The 20,968-nt window shown below is 37.7% G+C and overlaps 6 protein-coding genes across 6 annotated transcripts; all 6 read left to right on the top strand.

Moving 5' to 3' along the window:
- The first annotated feature begins 593 nt into the window (after positions 1-593).
- LOC148598419 (histone H5-like) lies at positions 594-2,337 on the top strand. Its single transcript, XM_088561452.1, has one exon. It carries the CDS (start codon positions 1,096-1,098, stop codon positions 1,663-1,665), a length of 570 nt encoding a protein of 189 aa, XP_088417578.1. The 5' UTR covers positions 594-1,095; the 3' UTR covers positions 1,666-2,337.
- Positions 2,338-4,256: 1,919 nt separating this feature from the next.
- LOC148598418 (histone H5-like) lies at positions 4,257-6,009 on the top strand. Its single transcript, XM_088561448.1, has one exon. The coding sequence runs from the start codon at positions 4,768-4,770 to the stop codon at positions 5,335-5,337; it is 570 nt and encodes a 189-aa protein (XP_088417574.1). The 5' UTR covers positions 4,257-4,767; the 3' UTR covers positions 5,338-6,009.
- Positions 6,010-7,927: 1,918 nt separating this feature from the next.
- On the top strand, positions 7,928-9,680 carry LOC148598417 (histone H5-like). Its single transcript, XM_088561447.1, has one exon. The coding sequence runs from the start codon at positions 8,439-8,441 to the stop codon at positions 9,006-9,008; it is 570 nt and encodes a 189-aa protein (XP_088417573.1). The 5' UTR covers positions 7,928-8,438; the 3' UTR covers positions 9,009-9,680.
- Positions 9,681-11,600: 1,920 nt separating this feature from the next.
- Positions 11,601-12,936, top strand: LOC148598416 (histone H5-like). The gene has a single exon (XM_088561446.1). It carries the CDS (start codon positions 12,112-12,114, stop codon positions 12,679-12,681), a length of 570 nt encoding a protein of 189 aa, XP_088417572.1. The 5' UTR covers positions 11,601-12,111; the 3' UTR covers positions 12,682-12,936.
- Positions 12,937-15,262: 2,326 nt separating this feature from the next.
- On the top strand, positions 15,263-17,639 carry LOC148598415 (histone H5-like). The gene is made up of 2 exons (XM_088561445.1): positions 15,263-15,880; positions 15,912-17,639. The coding sequence occupies exons 1-2, from the start codon at positions 15,782-15,784 to the stop codon at positions 16,380-16,382; spliced, it is 570 nt and encodes a 189-aa protein (XP_088417571.1). The 5' UTR covers positions 15,263-15,781; the 3' UTR covers positions 16,383-17,639.
- Positions 17,640-18,892: 1,253 nt separating this feature from the next.
- LOC148598414 (histone H5-like) lies at positions 18,893-19,717 on the top strand. Its single transcript, XM_088562184.1, has one exon. It carries the CDS (start codon positions 19,490-19,492, stop codon positions 19,715-19,717), a length of 228 nt encoding a protein of 75 aa, XP_088418310.1. The 5' UTR covers positions 18,893-19,489.
- Positions 19,718-20,968: the final 1,251 nt, after the last annotated feature.

The raw sequence follows: 20,968 nt of genomic DNA, 5'->3' as shown, positions 1-20,968 counted from the left end.
CATATATATTACATATTTCCCTGTTTGATATACATATAATTTTCAGGAAAAAATGCTTTGATTTCTGTTTTTATCCTTAAGTTCTTTCGCTTTTTCCGAGATTGCAAAAGTAGCAACCGCGCCGACAAAAATATAGTTGTGTACGCCATGCATTATACAGACAGTCACTCTTTAGTGGACATATTTGTGAGTGTTGTCGAAAAGGTACAATAATCCTCTCAAATTATAGCTTGGTTGGAATAAAAAGTAGGAAATCCTGAGTGATATTTTATTCACGGCAGTTATTTTTTATCTCAAAGCTTGAAAGTTTTAAAATTGAAATTGAAAAAATCAGAACCTACTATATCATGACATCTGAATATACCACACAAGCTTATGTATGGGACAGGAACTCAAATTAAGGGGAAAATAACGCGTTGAAATGCCAGAAATTCGTTAAAAACTCGTCTTCCCATTATATGTAATTTTATTCAAACCCTAGTTATTATATCAAGGCAAAAAAAATAGAATTTAGGAATAAATTCAGAAGGTAACATTTTGGAAAAATTTTCAGTCTTTCAATGGCGCAGCTGGTTTTTGTGTGTTTCATGTCCGATGAAAGATAAGTCGGTACAGCGAATATATCTAGTTTAGACGTGTTAAACCACTTTGAAATAAAAGAAAAATGATTATTCTACTTTTCTGCAGATTTTGTTTTCTGAAATATACGCGCAATTAGCAATTATGAATATTTTTCTGTCGGGTTACCTGCATTGACAAATCGCTTCGCTCTACGAAAACTATTTATAACTTTTTACTGTGTGTATCAAAAATTACAATTTCTACGCAGAGAGGCAGAATAATGTCTGCTGAACATTTTCATATATAATTCAAGGGTGTTCTAGTAGAAATTGTATTAGAATTTACCACAAAAATCGGAGAAGAAGCACATAATCATTTTACCGAGATCGAGTAATGGATTTTACAATTTATTTTTATGGGTGTCTTCGTCGAGGTCCGCGTTGATCGTTTATAAACGAACAGAGCATGTCGGCGTTATTTTCAAATCGTCAATCGTTGGATTAACTTCGTGAAAGACGGATAAATTCTACAAAAATGTCTGACGCAGCAGCAGCAGCCCCAGCCAAGTCACCAAAGAAGAAGGCAGCAGCCAAGCCAAAGAAGCCATCAGCTCACCCAAAATACAGCGAGATGGTCGGCAAAGCCATTACAGCTTTGAAAGAACGCGGAGGTTCCTCAAGACAAGCCATCTTGAAATACATCATGGCTAACTTCAACGTAGGAAAAGATGCCAAGTCAGTCAACGCTCACCTTAAAATGGCATTGAGAGCTGGAGTGAAGAACAAGACCTTGAAACAGTCTAAGGGAACAGGTGCCAGTGGTTCATTCAGACTCGGAGAAGTCAAGAAGGCACCAAAGAAGAAACCAGCAGCAAAGAAAGCAGCCAAACCCAAGGCAGCAAAACCCAAGAAGGCAAAAACACCCAAGAAGAAGGCCGCAGCCAAGAAACCAGCAGGCGAGAAAAAAGCCGCCAAACCAAAGAAGGCAGCAAAGAAACCTACAGTCAAGAAGGCAGCCAAGCCCCCCAAAAAGGCCGCCAAATCTCCAGCCAAGAAGAAGGCAGCCAAGAAACCAGCCGCCAAGAAAACACCCAAGAAGAAGTAAATGCAGAGAGTCTACCTCTGAACTGGCTGTTTAGCAGCACCAAAAGCCCTTTTAAGGGCTACCCAAATATTTCAAAAAGATTCTTAATTTGCATTGTTACGAGTATATCCAAATCTTAAACTGAGCTATACCGAATCAGGGGCGGATCCAGACACTTTGAAAAGGGTGGGTGCCAGCCGGGGTTCCTCAGAAAAAGGGGGTGCTAATACATTATTTGCCTATTTTACACATGAAAACGACAAATTATGCAATAGGAAGGGGGTGTGCCAACCCCCTGAACCCCCTCTGGATCTGGATCTGCCACTGCCATGCCAAATATTTCTCTCATTTTGCCTTCTTTCTCACTGTCCTGCATGTAAAAATTTTTCGGGAACATATGCCTTTGAATATGTATACATAGAAAACTCTATGATGTATGATGCACACGTACAACATTCTCATTTAAGACATTCACATTTTGCTACTTTTATTTGGTATGATAACTTCTAATAATACAAAAACAAAACAAAACAGGTCTCTTAATTACACCCCCCCCCCTTTTAAAAAAAAGATCAACAATGTGATATAAATATCTTCGTTCTTTTAATTATGTGCTTTGTGACGGTGATGGGGAGGTAACTCTAACTTCATTTTTTGTATTTTGATAAAAATTAATAAATTCACAGTATACTTTTCTTTGTTATGTAAGTATTGTGTGTATGTCTCTATATAACTCTTGTGGTATCTTTACTCGTGCTTGTTTTGTACTTTAGAACCAGTTTTGTCTTGTATCATTAAAAAAACAACATATTGTAATTTAGTATCCAGTCGATGCGCGTGCAATTCATAATTAGCAGCGCGTGAATCCTCTGACGTCCTTTCCCTCGCGCGCGACAATGACGTTTGTGACGTAAATACCATGACTACAACTAGCATGCACACAGGAAACAAAGTGAGTTCTATTTTGCACGGTAAGACTTAAATTCCCCTTTAATTTGCCCAAAAAGTCATACACTTAACCTTTCTCTGTCAACGTTTTTCAAATAGGAACACTCCCTTAAATTAAAAAAGGACCATATTATTTGTCGCGCCATATCTTAGTTATCTTATTTCTAACAATTCAAACCCCTAAAATTTTCCGCGCTCGCTCCGCTCGGCCCATCCTTTTATACACTAATTTCCAATAACCTCAAACCATCCACATCAATATCATCCCACACAAACTTCAAAAATATCTCAACCACACCCCCACCCACCCCCCGACCAGTCTACCCCTACCCCCGCCACCCCCCCCCAAAACAAAACCCCACCCCTACCATGTTCAGTCACAAATCTCAACGGCACAAACTCAATTTTATATACCTATAGTTCACTTAGTCTACCTATCTGTCTGCATAATAAACAATACCATACATCAAATGCATGTATTTCCTGCATTATAAAAAAAAACTTCAAAATAACCAAGAGTTTTCATTAATTAATAGCTAGTTCTCTAGTCGCCCTTTTTATCAAAACCCCCTCCTTGAGATAGCGCAAGCAAAAAAAAAAAAAAAACCAAAACCAAAATAAAACAACACTGCCCCCCCCCCTCCCCAACAATTTCTTGAAGACGTGTTACTACACGTAGTAATTTATAATGACTATCAAATTTACAATTGTACTCATGACAAGTACATACACGATCGAGAGATTGGTGAGCGAAACCATATTACACGAAGAAGTAGTGACAGGTCGTTTTTTTTTTTCGATTTCGATTTCCAGTTCTAGCACATGTACACCATAATGTAATGCCATATGATTCTCTTCTGTGCTATACTCTTACCCATTTACCTTCGTGTTTCATTCGGTGACTGACAGCTATATTGTCGCTGCATGTACGCACGTTACGATTGAATCAAATCATGAAGAAAATTTGGCCAGAGGTTTTAGTATTTACGAGGACTTTTCTCGCTTTCTAATTTTATTGTGTATGCCAGTTCATATGTCTATGAAAAGATTGCTTTTCTTGCTGTAGTTTATATACATAAACATATATATTACATATTTCCCTGTTTGATATACATATAATTTTCAGGAAAAAATGCTTTGATTTCTGTTTTTATCCTTAAGTTCTTTCGCTTTTTCCGAGATTGCAAAAGTAGCAACCGCGCCGACAAAAATATAGTTGTGTACGCCATGCATTATACAGACAGTCACTCTTTAGTGGACATATTTGTGAGTGTTGTCGAAAAGGTACAATAATCCTCTCAAATTATAGCTTGGTTGGAATAAAAAGTAGGAAATCCTGAGTGATATTTTATTCACGGCAGTTATTTTTTATCTCAAAGCTTGAAAGTTTTAAAATTGAAATTGAAAAAATCAGAACCTACTATATCATGACATCTGAATATACCACACAAGCTTATGTATGGGACAGGAACTCAAATTAAGGGGAAAATAACGCGTTGAAATGCCAGAAATTCGTTAAAAACTCGTCTTCCCATTATATGTAATTTTATTCAAACCCTAGTTATTATATCAAGGCAAAAAAAATAGAATTTAGGAATAAATTCAGAAGGTAACATTTTGGAAAAATTTTCAGTCTTTCAATGGCGCAGCTGGTTTTTGTGTGTTTCATGTCCGATGAAAGATAAGTCGGTACAGCGAATATATCTAGTTTAGACGTGTTAAACCACTTTGAAATAAAAGAAAAATGATTATTCTACTTTTCTGCAGATTTTGTTTTCTGAAATATACGCGCAATTAGCAATTATGAATATTTTTCTGTCGGGTTACCTGCATTGACAAATCGCTTCGCTCTACGAAAACTATTTATAACTTTTTACTGTGTGTATCAAAAATTACAATTTCTACGCAGAGAGGCAGAATAATGTCTGCTGAACATTTTCATATATAATTCAAGGGTGTTCTAGTAGAAATTGTATTAGAATTTACCACAAAAATCGGAGAAGAAGCACATAATCATTTTACCGAGATCGAGTAATGGATTTTACAATTTATTTTTATGGGTGTCTTCGTCGAGGTCCGCGTTGATCGTTTATAAACGAACAGAGCATGTCGGCGTTATTTTCAAATCGTCAATCGTTGGATTAACTTCGTGAAAGACGGATAAATTCTACAAAAATGTCTGACGCAGCAGCAGCAGCCCCAGCCAAGTCACCAAAGAAGAAGGCAGCAGCCAAGCCAAAGAAGCCATCAGCTCACCCAAAATACAGCGAGATGGTCGGCAAAGCCATTACAGCTTTGAAAGAACGCGGAGGTTCCTCAAGACAAGCCATCTTGAAATACATCATGGCTAACTTCAACGTAGGAAAAGATGCCAAGTCAGTCAACGCTCACCTTAAAATGGCATTGAGAGCTGGAGTGAAGAACAAGACCTTGAAACAGTCTAAGGGAACAGGTGCCAGTGGTTCATTCAGACTCGGAGAAGTCAAGAAGGCACCAAAGAAGAAACCAGCAGCAAAGAAAGCAGCCAAACCCAAGGCAGCAAAACCCAAGAAGGCAAAAACACCCAAGAAGAAGGCCGCAGCCAAGAAACCAGCAGGCGAGAAAAAAGCCGCCAAACCAAAGAAGGCAGCAAAGAAACCTACAGTCAAGAAGGCAGCCAAGCCCCCCAAAAAGGCCGCCAAATCTCCAGCCAAGAAGAAGGCAGCCAAGAAACCAGCCGCCAAGAAAACACCCAAGAAGAAGTAAATGCAGAGAGTCTACCTCTGAACTGGCTGTTTAGCAGCACCAAAAGCCCTTTTAAGGGCTACCCAAATATTTCAAAAAGATTCTTAATTTGCATTGTTACGAGTATATCCAAATCTTAAACTGAGCTATACCGAATCAGGGGCGGATCCAGACACTTTGAAAAGGGTGGGTGCCAGCCGGGGTTCCTCAGAAAAAGGGGGTGCTAATACATTATTTGCCTATTTTACACATGAAAACGACAAATTATGCAATAGGAAGGGGGTGTGCCAACCCCCTGAACCCCCTCTGGATCTGGATCTGCCACTGCCATGCCAAATATTTCTCTCATTTTGCCTTCTTTCTCACTGTCCTGCATGTAAAAATTTTTCGGGAACATATGCCTTTGAATATGTATACATAGAAAACTCTATGATGTATGATGCACACGTACAACATTCTCATTTAAGACATTCACATTTTGCTACTTTTATTTGGTATGATAACTTCTAATAATACAAAAACAAAACAAAACAGGTCTCTTAATTACACCCCCCCCCCTTTTAAAAAAAAGATCAACAATGTGATATAAATATCTTCGTTCTTTTAATTATGTGCTTTGTGACGGTGATGGGGAGGTAACTCTAACTTCATTTTTTGTATTTTGATAAAAATTAATAAATTCACAGTATACTTTTCTTTGTTATGTAAGTATTGTGTGTATGTCTCTATATAACTCTTGTGGTATCTTTACTCGTGCTTGTTTTGTACTTTAGAACCAGTTTTGTCTTGTATCATTAAAAAAACAACATATTGTAATTTAGTATCCAGTCGATGCGCGTGCAATTCATAATTAGCAGCGCGTGAATCCTCTGACGTCCTTTCCCTCGCGCGCGACAATGACGTTTGTGACGTAAATACCATGACTACAACTAGCATGCACACAGGAAACAAAGTGAGTTCTATTTTGCACGGTAAGACTTAAATTCCCCTTTAATTTGCCCAAAAAGTCATACACTTAACCTTTCTCTGTCAACGTTTTTCAAATAGGAACACTCCCTTAAATTAAAAAAGGACCATATTATTTGTCGCGCCATATCTTAGTTATCTTATTTCTAACAATTCAAACCCCTAAAATTTTCCGCGCTCGCTCCGCTCGGCCCATCCTTTTATACACTAATTTCCAATAACCTCAAACCATCCACATCAATATCATCCCACACAAACTTCAAAAATATCTCAACCACACCCCCACCCACCCCCCGACCAGTCTACCCCTACCCCCGCCACCCCCCCCCAAAACAAAACCCCACCCCTACCATGTTCAGTCACAAATCTCAACGGCACAAACTCAATTTTATATACCTATAGTTCACTTAGTCTACCTATCTGTCTGCATAATAAACAATACCATACATCAAATGCATGTATTTCCTGCATTATAAAAAAAAACTTCAAAATAACCAAGAGTTTTCATTAATTAATAGCTAGTTCTCTAGTCGCCCTTTTTATCAAAACCCCCTCCTTGAGATAGCGCAAGCAAAAAAAAAAAAAAAACCAAAACCAAAATAAAACAACACTGCCCCCCCCCTCCCCAACAATTTCTTGAAGACGTGTTACTACACGTAGTAATTTATAATGACTATCAAATTTACAATTGTACTCATGACAAGTACATACACGATCGAGAGATTGGTGAGCGAAACCATATTACACGAAGAAGTAGTGACAGGTCGTTTTTTTTTTTCGATTTCGATTTCCAGTTCTAGCACATGTACACCATAATGTAATGCCATATGATTCTCTTCTGTGTTATACTCTTACCCATTTACCTTCGTGTTTCATTCGGTGACTGACAGCTATATTGTCGCTGCATGTACGCACGTTACGATTGAATCAAATCATGAAGAAAATTTGGCCAGAGGTTTTAGTATTTACGAGGACTTTTCTCGCTTTCTAATTTTATTGTGTATGCCAGTTCATATGTCTATGAAAAGATTGCTTTTCTTGCTGTAGTTTATATACATAAACATATATATTACATATTTCCCTGTTTGATATACATATAATTTTCAGGAAAAAATGCTTTGATTTCTGTTTTTATCCTTAAGTTCTTTCGCTTTTTCCGAGATTGCAAAAGTAGCAACCGCGCCGACAAAAATATAGTTGTGTACGCCATGCATTATACAGACAGTCACTCTTTAGTGGACATATTTGTGAGTGTTGTCGAAAAGGTACAATAATCCTCTCAAATTATAGCTTGGTTGGAATAAAAAGTAGGAAATCCTGAGTGATATTTTATTCACGGCAGTTATTTTTTATCTCAAAGCTTGAAAGTTTTAAAATTGAAATTGAAAAAATCAGAACCTACTATATCATGACATCTGAATATACCACACAAGCTTATGTATGGGACAGGAACTCAAATTAAGGGGAAAATAACGCGTTGAAATGCCAGAAATTCGTTAAAAACTCGTCTTCCCATTATATGTAATTTTATTCAAACCCTAGTTATTATATCAAGGCAAAAAAAATAGAATTTAGGAATAAATTCAGAAGGTAACATTTTGGAAAAATTTTCAGTCTTTCAATGGCGCAGCTGGTTTTTGTGTGTTTCATGTCCGATGAAAGATAAGTCGGTACAGCGAATATATCTAGTTTAGACGTGTTAAACCACTTTGAAATAAAAGAAAAATGATTATTCTACTTTTCTGCAGATTTTGTTTTCTGAAATATACGCGCAATTAGCAATTATGAATATTTTTCTGTCGGGTTACCTGCATTGACAAATCGCTTCGCTCTACGAAAACTATTTATAACTTTTTACTGTGTGTATCAAAAATTACAATTTCTACGCAGAGAGGCAGAATAATGTCTGCTGAACATTTTCATATATAATTCAAGGGTGTTCTAGTAGAAATTGTATTAGAATTTACCACAAAAATCGGAGAAGAAGCACATAATCATTTTACCGAGATCGAGTAATGGATTTTACAATTTATTTTTATGGGTGTCTTCGTCGAGGTCCGCGTTGATCGTTTATAAACGAACAGAGCATGTCGGCGTTATTTTCAAATCGTCAATCGTTGGATTAACTTCGTGAAAGACGGATAAATTCTACAAAAATGTCTGACGCAGCAGCAGCAGCCCCAGCCAAGTCACCAAAGAAGAAGGCAGCAGCCAAGCCAAAGAAGCCATCAGCTCACCCAAAATACAGCGAGATGGTCGGCAAAGCCATTACAGCTTTGAAAGAACGCGGAGGTTCCTCAAGACAAGCCATCTTGAAATACATCATGGCTAACTTCAACGTAGGAAAAGATGCCAAGTCAGTCAACGCTCACCTTAAAATGGCATTGAGAGCTGGAGTGAAGAACAAGACCTTGAAACAGTCTAAGGGAACAGGTGCCAGTGGTTCATTCAGACTCGGAGAAGTCAAGAAGGCACCAAAGAAGAAACCAGCAGCAAAGAAAGCAGCCAAACCCAAGGCAGCAAAACCCAAGAAGGCAAAAACACCCAAGAAGAAGGCCGCAGCCAAGAAACCAGCAGGCGAGAAAAAAGCCGCCAAACCAAAGAAGGCAGCAAAGAAACCTACAGTCAAGAAGGCAGCCAAGCCCCCCAAAAAGGCCGCCAAATCTCCAGCCAAGAAGAAGGCAGCCAAGAAACCAGCCGCCAAGAAAACACCCAAGAAGAAGTAAATGCAGAGAGTCTACCTCTGAACTGGCTGTTTAGCAGCACCAAAAGCCCTTTTAAGGGCTACCCAAATATTTCAAAAAGATTCTTAATTTGCATTGTTACGAGTATATCCAAATCTTAAACTGAGCTATACCGAATCAGGGGCGGATCCAGACACTTTGAAAAGGGTGGGTGCCAGCCGGGGTTCCTCAGAAAAAGGGGGTGCTAATACATTATTTGCCTATTTTACACATGAAAACGACAAATTATGCAATAGGAAGGGGGTGTGCCAACCCCCTGAACCCCCTCTGGATCTGGATCTGCCACTGCCATGCCAAATATTTCTCTCATTTTGCCTTCTTTCTCACTGTCCTGCATGTAAAAATTTTTCGGGAACATATGCCTTTGAATATGTATACATAGAAAACTCTATGATGTATGATGCACACGTACAACATTCTCATTTAAGACATTCACATTTTGCTACTTTTATTTGGTATGATAACTTCTAATAATACAAAAACAAAACAAAACAGGTCTCTTAATTACACCCCCCCCCCTTTTAAAAAAAAGATCAACAATGTGATATAAATATCTTCGTTCTTTTAATTATGTGCTTTGTGACGGTGATGGGGAGGTAACTCTAACTTCATTTTTTGTATTTTGATAAAAATTAATAAATTCACAGTATACTTTTCTTTGTTATGTAAGTATTGTGTGTATGTCTCTATATAACTCTTGTGGTATCTTTACTCGTGCTTGTTTTGTACTTTAGAACCAGTTTTGTCTTGTATCATTAAAAAAACAACATATTGTAATTTAGTATCCAGTCGATGCGCGTGCAATTCATAATTAGCAGCGCGTGAATCCTCTGACGTCCTTTCCCTCGCGCGCGACAATGACGTTTGTGACGTAAATACCATGACTACAACTAGCATGCACACAGGAAACAAAGTGAGTTCTATTTTGCACGGTAAGACTTAAATTCCCCTTTAATTTGCCCAAAAAGTCATACACTTAACCTTTCTCTGTCAACGTTTTTCAAATAGGAACACTCCCTTAAATTAAAAAAGGACCATATTATTTGTCGCGCCATATCTTAGTTATCTTATTTCTAACAATTCAAACCCCTAAAATTTTCCGCGCTCGCTCCGCTCGGCCCATCCTTTTATACACTAATTTCCAATAACCTCAAACCATCCACATCAATATCATCCCACACAAACTTCAAAAATATCTCAACCACACCCCCACCCACCCCCCGACCAGTCTACCCCTACCCCCGCCACCCCCCCCCAAAACAAAACCCCACCCCTACCATGTTCAGTCACAAATCTCAACGGCACAAACTCAATTTTATATACCTATAGTTCACTTAGTCTACCTATCTGTCTGCATAATAAACAATACCATACATCAAATGCATGTATTTCCTGCATTATAAAAAAAAACTTCAAAATAACCAAGAGTTTTCATTAATTAATAGCTAGTTCTCTAGTCGCCCTTTTTATCAAAACCCCCTCCTTGAGATAGCGCAAGCAAAAAAAAAAAAAAAACCAAAACCAAAATAAAACAACACTGCCCCCCCCCCCTCCCCAACAATTTCTTGAAGACGTGTTACTACACGTAGTAATTTATAATGACTATCAAATTTACAATTGTACTCATGACAAGTACATACACGATCGAGAGATTGGTGAGCGAAACCATATTACACGAAGAAGTAGTGACAGGTCGTTTTTTTTTTTCGATTTCGATTTCCAGTTCTAGCACATGTACACCATAATGTAATGCCATATGATTCTCTTCTGTGCTATACTCTTACCCATTTACCTTCGTGTTTCATTCGGTGACTGACAGCTATATTGTCGCTGCATGTACGCACGTTACGATTGAATCAAATCATGAAGAAAATTTGGCCAGAGGTTTTAGTATTTACGAGGACTTTTCTCGCTTTCTAATTTTATTGTGTATGCCAGTTCATATGTCTATGAAAAGATTGCTTTTCTTGCTGTAGTTTATATACATAAACATATATATTACATATTTCCCTGTTTGATATACATATAATTTTCAGGAAAAAATGCTTTGATTTCTGTTTTTATCCTTAAGTTCTTTCGCTTTTTCCGAGATTGCAAAAGTAGCAACCGCGCCGACAAAAATATAGTTGTGTACGCCATGCATTATACAGACAGTCACTCTTTAGTGGACATATTTGTGAGTGTTGTCGAAAAGGTACAATAATCCTCTCAAATTATAGCTTGGTTGGAATAAAAAGTAGGAAATCCTGAGTGATATTTTATTCACGGCAGTTATTTTTTATCTCAAAGCTTGAAAGTTTTAAAATTGAAATTGAAAAAATCAGAACCTACTATATCATGACATCTGAATATACCACACAAGCTTATGTATGGGACAGGAACTCAAATTAAGGGGAAAATAACGCGTTGAAATGCCAGAAATTCGTTAAAAACTCGTCTTCCCATTATATGTAATTTTATTCAAACCCTAGTTATTATATCAAGGCAAAAAAAATAGAATTTAGGAATAAATTCAGAAGGTAACATTTTGGAAAAATTTTCAGTCTTTCAATGGCGCAGCTGGTTTTTGTGTGTTTCATGTCCGATGAAAGATAAGTCGGTACAGCGAATATATCTAGTTTAGACGTGTTAAACCACTTTGAAATAAAAGAAAAATGATTATTCTACTTTTCTGCAGATTTTGTTTTCTGAAATATACGCGCAATTAGCAATTATGAATATTTTTCTGTCGGGTTACCTGCATTGACAAATCGCTTCGCTCTACGAAAACTATTTATAACTTTTTACTGTGTGTATCAAAAATTACAATTTCTACGCAGAGAGGCAGAATAATGTCTGCTGAACATTTTCATATATAATTCAAGGGTGTTCTAGTAGAAATTGTATTAGAATTTACCACAAAAATCGGAGAAGAAGCACATAATCATTTTACCGAGATCGAGTAATGGATTTTACAATTTATTTTTATGGGTGTCTTCGTCGAGGTCCGCGTTGATCGTTTATAAACGAACAGAGCATGTCGGCGTTATTTTCAAATCGTCAATCGTTGGATTAACTTCGTGAAAGACGGATAAATTCTACAAAAATGTCTGACGCAGCAGCAGCAGCCCCAGCCAAGTCACCAAAGAAGAAGGCAGCAGCCAAGCCAAAGAAGCCATCAGCTCACCCAAAATACAGCGAGATGGTCGGCAAAGCCATTACAGCTTTGAAAGAACGCGGAGGTTCCTCAAGACAAGCCATCTTGAAATACATCATGGCTAACTTCAACGTAGGAAAAGATGCCAAGTCAGTCAACGCTCACCTTAAAATGGCATTGAGAGCTGGAGTGAAGAACAAGACCTTGAAACAGTCTAAGGGAACAGGTGCCAGTGGTTCATTCAGACTCGGAGAAGTCAAGAAGGCACCAAAGAAGAAACCAGCAGCAAAGAAAGCAGCCAAACCCAAGGCAGCAAAACCCAAGAAGGCAAAAACACCCAAGAAGAAGGCCGCAGCCAAGAAACCAGCAGGCGAGAAAAAAGCCGCCAAACCAAAGAAGGCAGCAAAGAAACCTACAGTCAAGAAGGCAGCCAAGCCCCCCAAAAAGGCCGCCAAATCTCCAGCCAAGAAGAAGGCAGCCAAGAAACCAGCCGCCAAGAAAACACCCAAGAAGAAGTAAATGCAGAGAGTCTACCTCTGAACTGGCTGTTTAGCAGCACCAAAAGCCCTTTTAAGGGCTACCCAAATATTTCAAAAAGATTCTTAATTTGCATTGTTACGAGTATATCCAAATCTTAAACTGAGCTATACCGAATCAGGGGCGGATCCAGACACTTTGAAAAGGGTGGGTGCCAGCCGGGGTTCCTCAGAAAAAGGGGGTGCTAATACATTATTTGCCTATTTTACACATGAAAACGACAAATTATGCAATAGGAAGGGGGTGTGCCAACCCCCTGAACCCCCTCTGGATCTGCCACTGCCATGCCAAATATTTCTCTCATTTTGCCTTCTTTCTCACTGTCCTGCATGTAAAAATTTTTCGGGAACATATGCCTTTGAATATGTATACATAGAAAACTCTATGATGTATGATGCACACGTACAACATTCTCATTTAAGACATTCACATTTTGCTACTTTTATTTGGTATGATAACTTCTAATAATACAAAAACAAAACAAAACAGGTCTCTTAATTACACCCCCCCCCCTTTTAAAAAAAAGATCAACAATGTGATATAAATATCTTCGTTCTTTTAATTATGTGCTTTGTGACGGTGATGGGGAGGTAACTCTAACTTCATTTTTTGTATTTTGATAAAAATTAATAAATTCACAGTATACTTTTCTTTGTTATGTAAGTATTGTGTGTATGTCTCTATATAACTCTTGTGGTATCTTTACTCGTGCTTGTTTTGTACTTTAGAACCAGTTTTGTCTTGTATCATTAAAAAAACAACATATTGTAATTTAGTATCCAGTCGATGCGCGTGCAATTCATAATTAGCAGCGCGTGAATCCTCTGACGTCCTTTCCCTCGCGCGCGACAATGACGTTTGTGACGTAAATACCATGACTACAACTAGCATGCACACAGGAAACAAAGTGAGTTCTATTTTGCACGGTAAGACTTAAATTCCCCTTTAATTTGCCCAAAAAGTCATACACTTAACCTTTCTCTGTCAACGTTTTTCAAATAGGAACACTCCCTTAAATTAAAAAAGGACCATATTATTTGTCGCGCCATATCTTAGTTATCTTATTTCTAACAATTCAAACCCCTAAAATTTTCCGCGCTCGCTCCGCTCGGCCCATCCTTTTATACACTAATTTCCAATAACCTCAAACCATCCACATCAATATCATCCCACACAAACTTCAAAAATATCTCAACCACACCCCCACCCACCCCCCGACCAGTCTACCCCTACCCCCGCCACCCCCCCCCCCAAAACAAAACCCCACCCCTACCATGTTCAGTCACAAATCTCAACGGCACAAACTCAATTTTATATACCTATAGTTCACTTAGTCTACCTATCTGTCTGCATAATAAACAATACCATACATCAAATGCATGTATTTCCTGCATTATAAAAAAAAAAACTTCAAAATAACCAAGAGTTTTCATTAATTAATAGCTAGTTCTCTAGTCGCCCTTTTTATCAAAACCCCCTCCTTGAGATAGCGCAAGCAAAAAAAAAAAAAAAAACCAAAACCAAAATAAAACAACACTGCCCCCCCCCTCCCCAACAATTTCTTGAAGACGTGTTACTACACGTAGTAATTTATAATGACTATCAAATTTATAATTGTACTCATGACAAGTACATACACGATCGAGAGATTGGTGAGCGAAACCATATTACACGAAGAAGTAGTGACAGGTCGTTTTTTTTTTTCGATTTCGATTTCCAGTTCTAGCACATGTACACCATAATGTAATGCCATATGATTCTCTTCTGTGCTATACTCTTACCCATTTACCTTCGTGTTTCATTCGGTGACTGACAGCTATATTGTCGCTGCATGTACGCACGTTACGATTGAATCAAATCATGAAGAAAATTTGGCCAGAGGTTTTAGTATTTACGAGGACTTTTCTCGCTTTCTAATTTTATTGTGTATGCCAGTTCATATGTCTATGAAAAGATTGCTTTTCTTGCTGTAGTTTATATACATAAACATATATATTACATATTTCCCTGTTTGATATACATATAATTTTCAGGAAAAAATGCTTTGATTTCTGTTTTTATCCTTAAGTTCTTTCGCTTTTTCCGAGATTGCAAAAGTAGCAACCGCGCCGACAAAAATATAGTTGTGTACGCCATGCATTATACAGACAGTCACTCTTTAGTGGACATATTTGTGAGTGTTGTCGAAAAGGTACAATAATCCTCTCAAATTATAGCTTGGTTGGAATAAAAAGTAGGAAATCCTGAGTGATATTTTATTCACGGCAGTTATTTTTTATCTCAAAGCTTGAAAGTTTTAAAATTGAAATTGAAAAAATCAGAACCTACTATATCATGACATCTGAATATACCACACAAGCTTATGTATGGGACAGGAACTCAAATTAAGGGGAAAATAACGCGTTGAAATGCCAGAAATTCGTTAAAAACTCGTCTTCCCATTATATGTAATTTTATTCAAACCCTAGTTATTATATCAAGGCAAAAAAAATAGAATTTAGGAATAAATTCAGAAGGTAACATTTTGGAAAAATTTTCAGTCTTTCAATGGCGCAGCTGGTTTTTGTGTGTTTCATGTCCGATGAAAGATAAGTCGGTACAGCGAATATATCTAGTTTAGACGTGTTAAACCACTTTGAAATAAAAGAAAAATGATTATTCTACTTTTCTGCAGATTTTGTTTTCTGAAATATACGCGCAATTAGCAATTATGAATATTTTTCTGTCGGGTTACCTGCATTGACAAATCGCTTCGCTCTACGAAAACTATTTATAACTTTTTACTGTGTGTATCAAAAATTACAATTTCTACGCAGAGAGGCAGAATAATGTCTGCTGAACATTTTCATATATAATTCAAGGGTGTTCTAGTAGAAATTGTATTAGAATTTACCACAAAAATCGGAGAAGAAGCACATAATCATTTTACCGAGATCGAGTAATGGATTTTACAATTTATTTTTATGGGTGTCTTCGTCGAGGTCCGCGTTGATCGTTTATAAACGAACAGAGCATGTCGGCGTTATTTTCAAATCGTCAATCGTTGGATTAACTTCGTGAAAGACGGATAAATTCTACAAAAATGTCTGACGCAGCAGCAGCAGCCCCAGCCAAGTCACCAAAGAAGAAGGCAGCAGCCAAGCCAAAGAAGCCATCAGCTCACCCAAAATACAGCGAGATGGTCGGCAAAGCCATTACAGCTTTGAAAGAACGTCGGCAAAGCCATTACAGCTTTGAAAGAACGCGGAGGTTCCTCAAGACAAGCCATCTTGAAATACATCATGGCTAACTTCAACGTAGGAAAAGATGCCAAGTCAGTCAACGCTCACCTTAAAATGGCATTGAGAGCTGGAGTGAAGAACAAGACCTTGAAACAGTCTAAGGGAACAGGTGCCAGTGGTTCATTCAGACTCGGAGAAGTCAAGAAGGCACCAAAGAAGAAACCAGCAGCAAAGAAAGCAGCCAAACCCAAGGCAGCAAAACCCAAGAAGGCAAAAACACCCAAGAAGAAGGCCGCAGCCAAGAAACCAGCAGGCGAGAAAAAAGCCGCCAAACCAAAGAAGGCAGCAAAGAAACCTACAGTCAAGAAGGCAGCCAAGCCCCCCAAAAAGGCCGCCAAATCTCCAGCCAAGAAGAAGGCAGCCAAGAAACCAGCCGCCAAGAAAACACCCAAGAAGAAGTAAATGCAGAGAGTCTACCTCTGAACTGGCTGTTTAGCAGCACCAAAAGCCCTTTTAAGGGCTACCCAAATATTTCAAAAAGATTCTTAATTTGCATTGTTACGAGTATATCCAAATCTTAAACTGAGCTATACCGAATCAGGGGCGGATCCAGACACTTTGAAAAGGGTGGGTGCCAGCCGGGGTTCCTCAGAAAAAGGGGGTGCTAATACATTATTTGCCTATTTTACACATGAAAACGACAAATTATGCAATAGGAAGGGGGTGTGCCAACCCCCTGAACCCCCTCTGGATCTGGATCTGCCACTGCCATGCCAAATATTTCTCTCATTTTGCCTTCTTTCTCACTGTCCTGCATGTAAAAATTTTTCGGGAACATATGCCTTTGAATATGTATACATAGAAAACTCTATGATGTATGATGCACACGTACAACATTCTCATTTAAGACATTCACATTTTGCTACTTTTATTTGGTATGATAACTTCTAATAATACAAAAACAAAACAAAACAGGTCTCTTAATTACACCCCCCCCCTTTTAAAAAAAAGATCAACAATGTGATATAAATATCTTCGTTCTTTTAATTATGTGCTTTGTGACGGTGATGGGGAGGTAACTCTAACTTCATTTTTTGTATTTTGATAAAAATTAATAAATTCACAGTATACTTTTCTTTGTTATGTAAGTATTGTGTGTATGTCTCTATATAACTCTTGTGGTATCTTTACTCGTGCTTGTTTTGTACTTTAGAACCAGTTTTGTCTTGTATCATTAAAAAAACAACATATTGTAATTTAGTATCCAGTCGATGCGCGTGCAATTCATAATTAGCAGCGCGTGAATCCTCTGACGTCCTTTCCCTCGCGCGCGACAATGACGTTTGTGACGTAAATACCATGACTACAACTAGCATGCACACAGGAAACAAAGTGAGTTCTATTTTGCACGGTAAGACTTAAATTCCCCTTTAATTTGCCCAAAAAGTCATACACTTAACCTTTCTCTGTCAACGTTTTTCAAATAGGAACACTCCCTTAAATTAAAAAAGGACCATATTATTTGTCGCGCCATATCTTAGTTATCTTATTTCTAACAATTCAAACCCCTAAAATTTTCCGCGCTCGCTCCGCTCGGCCCATCCTTTTATACACTAATTTCCAATAACCTCAAACCATCCACATCAATATCATCCCACACAAACTTCAAAAATATCTCAACCACACCCCCACCCACCCCCCGACCAGTCTACCCCTACCCCCGCCACCCCCCCCCCAAAACAAAACCCCACCCCTACCATGTTCAGTCACAAATCTCAACGGCACAAACTCAATTTTATATACCTATAGTTCACTTAGTCTACCTATCTGTCTGCATAATAAACAATACCATACATCAAATGCATGTATTTCCTGCATTATAAAAAAAAAACTTCAAAATAACCAAGAGTTTTCATTAATTAATAGCTAGTTCTCTAGTCGCCCTTTTTATCAAAACCCCCTCCTTGAGATAGCGCAAGCAAAAAAAAAAAAAAAAACCAAAACCAAAATAAAACAACACTGCCCCCCCCCCCCCTCCCCAACAATTTCTTGAAGACGTGTTACTACACGTAGTAATTTATAATGACTATCAAATTTACAATTGTACTCATGACAAGTACATACACGATCGAGAGATTGGTGAGCGAAACCATATTACACGAAGAAGTAGTGACAGGTCGTTTTTTTTTTTCGATTTCGATTTCCAGTTCTAGCACATGTACACCATAATGTAATGCCATATGATTCTCTTCTGTGCTATACTCTTACCCATTTACCTTCGTGTTTCATTCGGTGACTGACAGCTATATTGTCGCTGCATGTACGCACGTTACGATTGAATCAAATCATGAAGAAAATTTGGCCAGAGGTTTTAGTATTTACGAGGACTTTTCTCGCTTTCTAATTTTATTGTGTATGCCAGTTCATATGTCTATGAAAAGATTGCTTTTCTTGCTGTAGTTTATATACATAAACATATATATTACATATTTCCCTGTTTGATATACATATAATTTTCAGGAAAAAATGCTTTGATTTCTGTTTTTATCCTTAAGTTCTTTCGCTTTTTCCGAGATTGCAAAAGTAGCAACCGCGCCGACAAAAATATAGTTGTGTACGCCATGCATTATACAGACAGTCACTCTTTAGTGGACATATTTGTGAGTGTTGTCGAAAAGGTACAATAATCCTCTCAAATTATAGCTTGGTTGGAATAAAAAGTAGGAAATCCTGAGTGATATTTTATTCACGGCAGTTATTTTTTATCTCAAAGCTTGAAAGTTTTAAAATTGAAATTGAAAAAATCAGAACCTACTATATCATGACATCTGAATATACCACACAAGCTTATGTATGGGACAGGAACTCAAATTAAGGGGAAAATAACGCGTTGAAATGCCAGAAATTCGTTAAAAACTCGTCTTCCCATTATATGTAATTTTATTCAAACCCTAGTTATTATATCAAGGCAAAAAAAATAGAATTTAGGAATAAATTCAGAAGGTAACATTTTGGAAAAATTTTCAGTCTTTCAATGGCGCAGCTGGTTTTTGTGTGTTTCATGTCCGATGAAAGATAAGTCGGTACAGCGAATATATCTAGTTTAGACGTGTTAAACCACTTTGAAATAAAAGAAAAATGATTATTCTACTTTTCTGCAGATTTTGTTTTCTGAAATATACGCGCAATTAGCAATTATGAATATTTTTCTGTCGGGTTACCTGCATTGACAAATCGCTTCGCTCTACGAAAACTATTTATAACTTTTTACTGTGTGTATCAAAAATTACAATTTCTACGCAGAGAGGCAGAATAATGTCTGCTGAACATTTTCATATATAATTCAAGGGTGTTCTAGTAGAAATTGTATTAGAATTTACCACAAAAATCGGAGAAGAAGCACATAATCATTTTACCGAGATCGAGTAATGGATTTTACAATTTATTTTTATGGGTGTCTTCGTCGAGGTCCGCGTTGATCGTTTATAAACGAACAGAGCATGTCGGCGTTATTTTCAAATCGTCAATCGTTGGATTAACTTCGTGAAAGACGGATAAATTCTACAAAAATGTCTGACGCAGCAGCAGCAGCCCCAGCCAAGTCACCAAAGAAGAAGGCAGCAGCCAAGCCAAAGAAGCCATCAGCTCACCAAAAATACAGCGAGATGGTCGGCAAAGCCATTACAGCTTTGAAAGAACGCGGAGGTTCCTCAAGACAAGCCATCTTGAAATACATCATGGCTAACTTCAACGTAGGAAAAGATGCCAAGTCAGTCAATTCAAGGGTGTTCAAATAGAAATTGTATTATAATTTACCACAAAATTCGGAGAAGAAGCACATAATCATTTTACCGAGATCAAGTAATGGATTTTACAATTTATTTTTTTTGGGTGTCTTCGTAGAGGTCCGCGTTAAGCGTTTGGTAACGAACAGAGTATGTCGGCGTTATAAAATCCACTCTACAGGTTGACGTTCTCCTTAGCAGTTAGACAGGGGAAACGCTCTCGGACCCACGTGGGGTCTGGGAGTAGGCCAGAGCGTCAACACTGTAGCCAAGCCGCTAGTAGGACATACTCTGACCGAGTTTTTTGGTCAGGTATCCCGAAGGCTGGGCTCCGCCACCAACACCAGTTGGTTCTAATAACCTACTAACTTCGACCGTGAGAGGCCTATATTGGTATTCAAGCTCGTTAAAACCCCCAATCAAATCGGCGTTATTCTAGGTTCATACGCTGATCCGCGCCGTTCCTGACCAGTCGTGTTTGTCGCCGCTCCCCTTGGGTTCGTTCTTAATTAAGTTTTGTTTGCACTATGTACTTTGTTATATTTATTATTAAATTTGTAGTTTTTAGACTAAGTTCATACCACCCCCATATATCTTTTAATTTTTTAATTTATATATAAATGAAAAAAAAAACGCTCTAATTTTGTTTTAAAATTTGTTTTTATTTTTTTGGTAAAACATAAAATAAATATCCGCCGTAAATCTCATTTATTTTGATTAAAATTTTTTTTCTTTCAAAACAGGAGGTTTGATTACATCTTTATTAATTGATTATTGATTATGGCTAGTCTTAAAAGAAAAGACAGAAGCCCATCAGACACATCACCAGAAATGCCTATCAAAAAGGCCAACTTCAATGGCCACAATAAAAAAAGTTTGAACTTCTTCCCAGAGGAAGAAGCAATAATTCTTAGCTCAAAGGCTAAAAAAATTTATTACTTTGACAGTGCAAACTTTGCACTATCTTCTTGTTTTGGCTCTGGGAGAAATAAACAAAGAGGCAATATCTATCAAGCCTCTCAAAAAGAGTTTCTTGATACATGTGCCTTCTACAACTATAATATCAAAATTCTTATCTTTAAATAAAAGATTAGACTAGAAATACAATTAAACGGACTTTTGCATATCTCATGCATTTTTAAGTTCTGTAATAATAAATATTTTAGCAAAACATTATTTGGTTGGTATCAGTACGGGTTACACATTTTAGACCCTACAGAGTCAGGATACAAATTTACAAAAAATATCTGAATATCCCCTTGT

The sequence above is a fragment of the Perna viridis genome, chromosome 14, assembly GCF_037379345.1.
Source record: "Perna viridis isolate PV_CMFRI_1.1 ecotype Kerala chromosome 14, ASM3737934v1, whole genome shotgun sequence".
NCBI classification, from domain to species: Eukaryota; Metazoa; Mollusca; class Bivalvia; order Mytilida; family Mytilidae; genus Perna; species Perna viridis.
Note: the sequence above shows the minus strand (reverse complement) of the source record. Positions and strands in the feature narration are given on the sequence as shown.

What these genes read in the sequence shown, in the direction of transcription:
- LOC148598419 (XM_088561452.1), top strand. Translation starts at nt 1,096, where the DNA reads ATGTCTGACGCAGCAGCAGCAGCCCCAGCCAAGTCACCAAAGAAGAAG.
- LOC148598418 (XM_088561448.1), top strand. Translation starts at nt 4,768, where the DNA reads ATGTCTGACGCAGCAGCAGCAGCCCCAGCCAAGTCACCAAAGAAGAAG.
- LOC148598417 (XM_088561447.1), top strand. Translation starts at nt 8,439, where the DNA reads ATGTCTGACGCAGCAGCAGCAGCCCCAGCCAAGTCACCAAAGAAGAAG.
- LOC148598416 (XM_088561446.1), top strand. Translation starts at nt 12,112, where the DNA reads ATGTCTGACGCAGCAGCAGCAGCCCCAGCCAAGTCACCAAAGAAGAAG.
- LOC148598415 (XM_088561445.1), top strand. Translation starts at nt 15,782, where the DNA reads ATGTCTGACGCAGCAGCAGCAGCCCCAGCCAAGTCACCAAAGAAGAAG. An exon ending in ACCCAAAATACAGCGAGATG is followed by an intron (nt 15,881 to 15,911) that starts GTCGGCAAAGCC and finishes CTTTGAAAGAAC; the next exon opens with GTCGGCAAAGCCATTACAGC.
- LOC148598414 (XM_088562184.1), top strand. Translation starts at nt 19,490, where the DNA reads ATGTCTGACGCAGCAGCAGCAGCCCCAGCCAAGTCACCAAAGAAGAAG.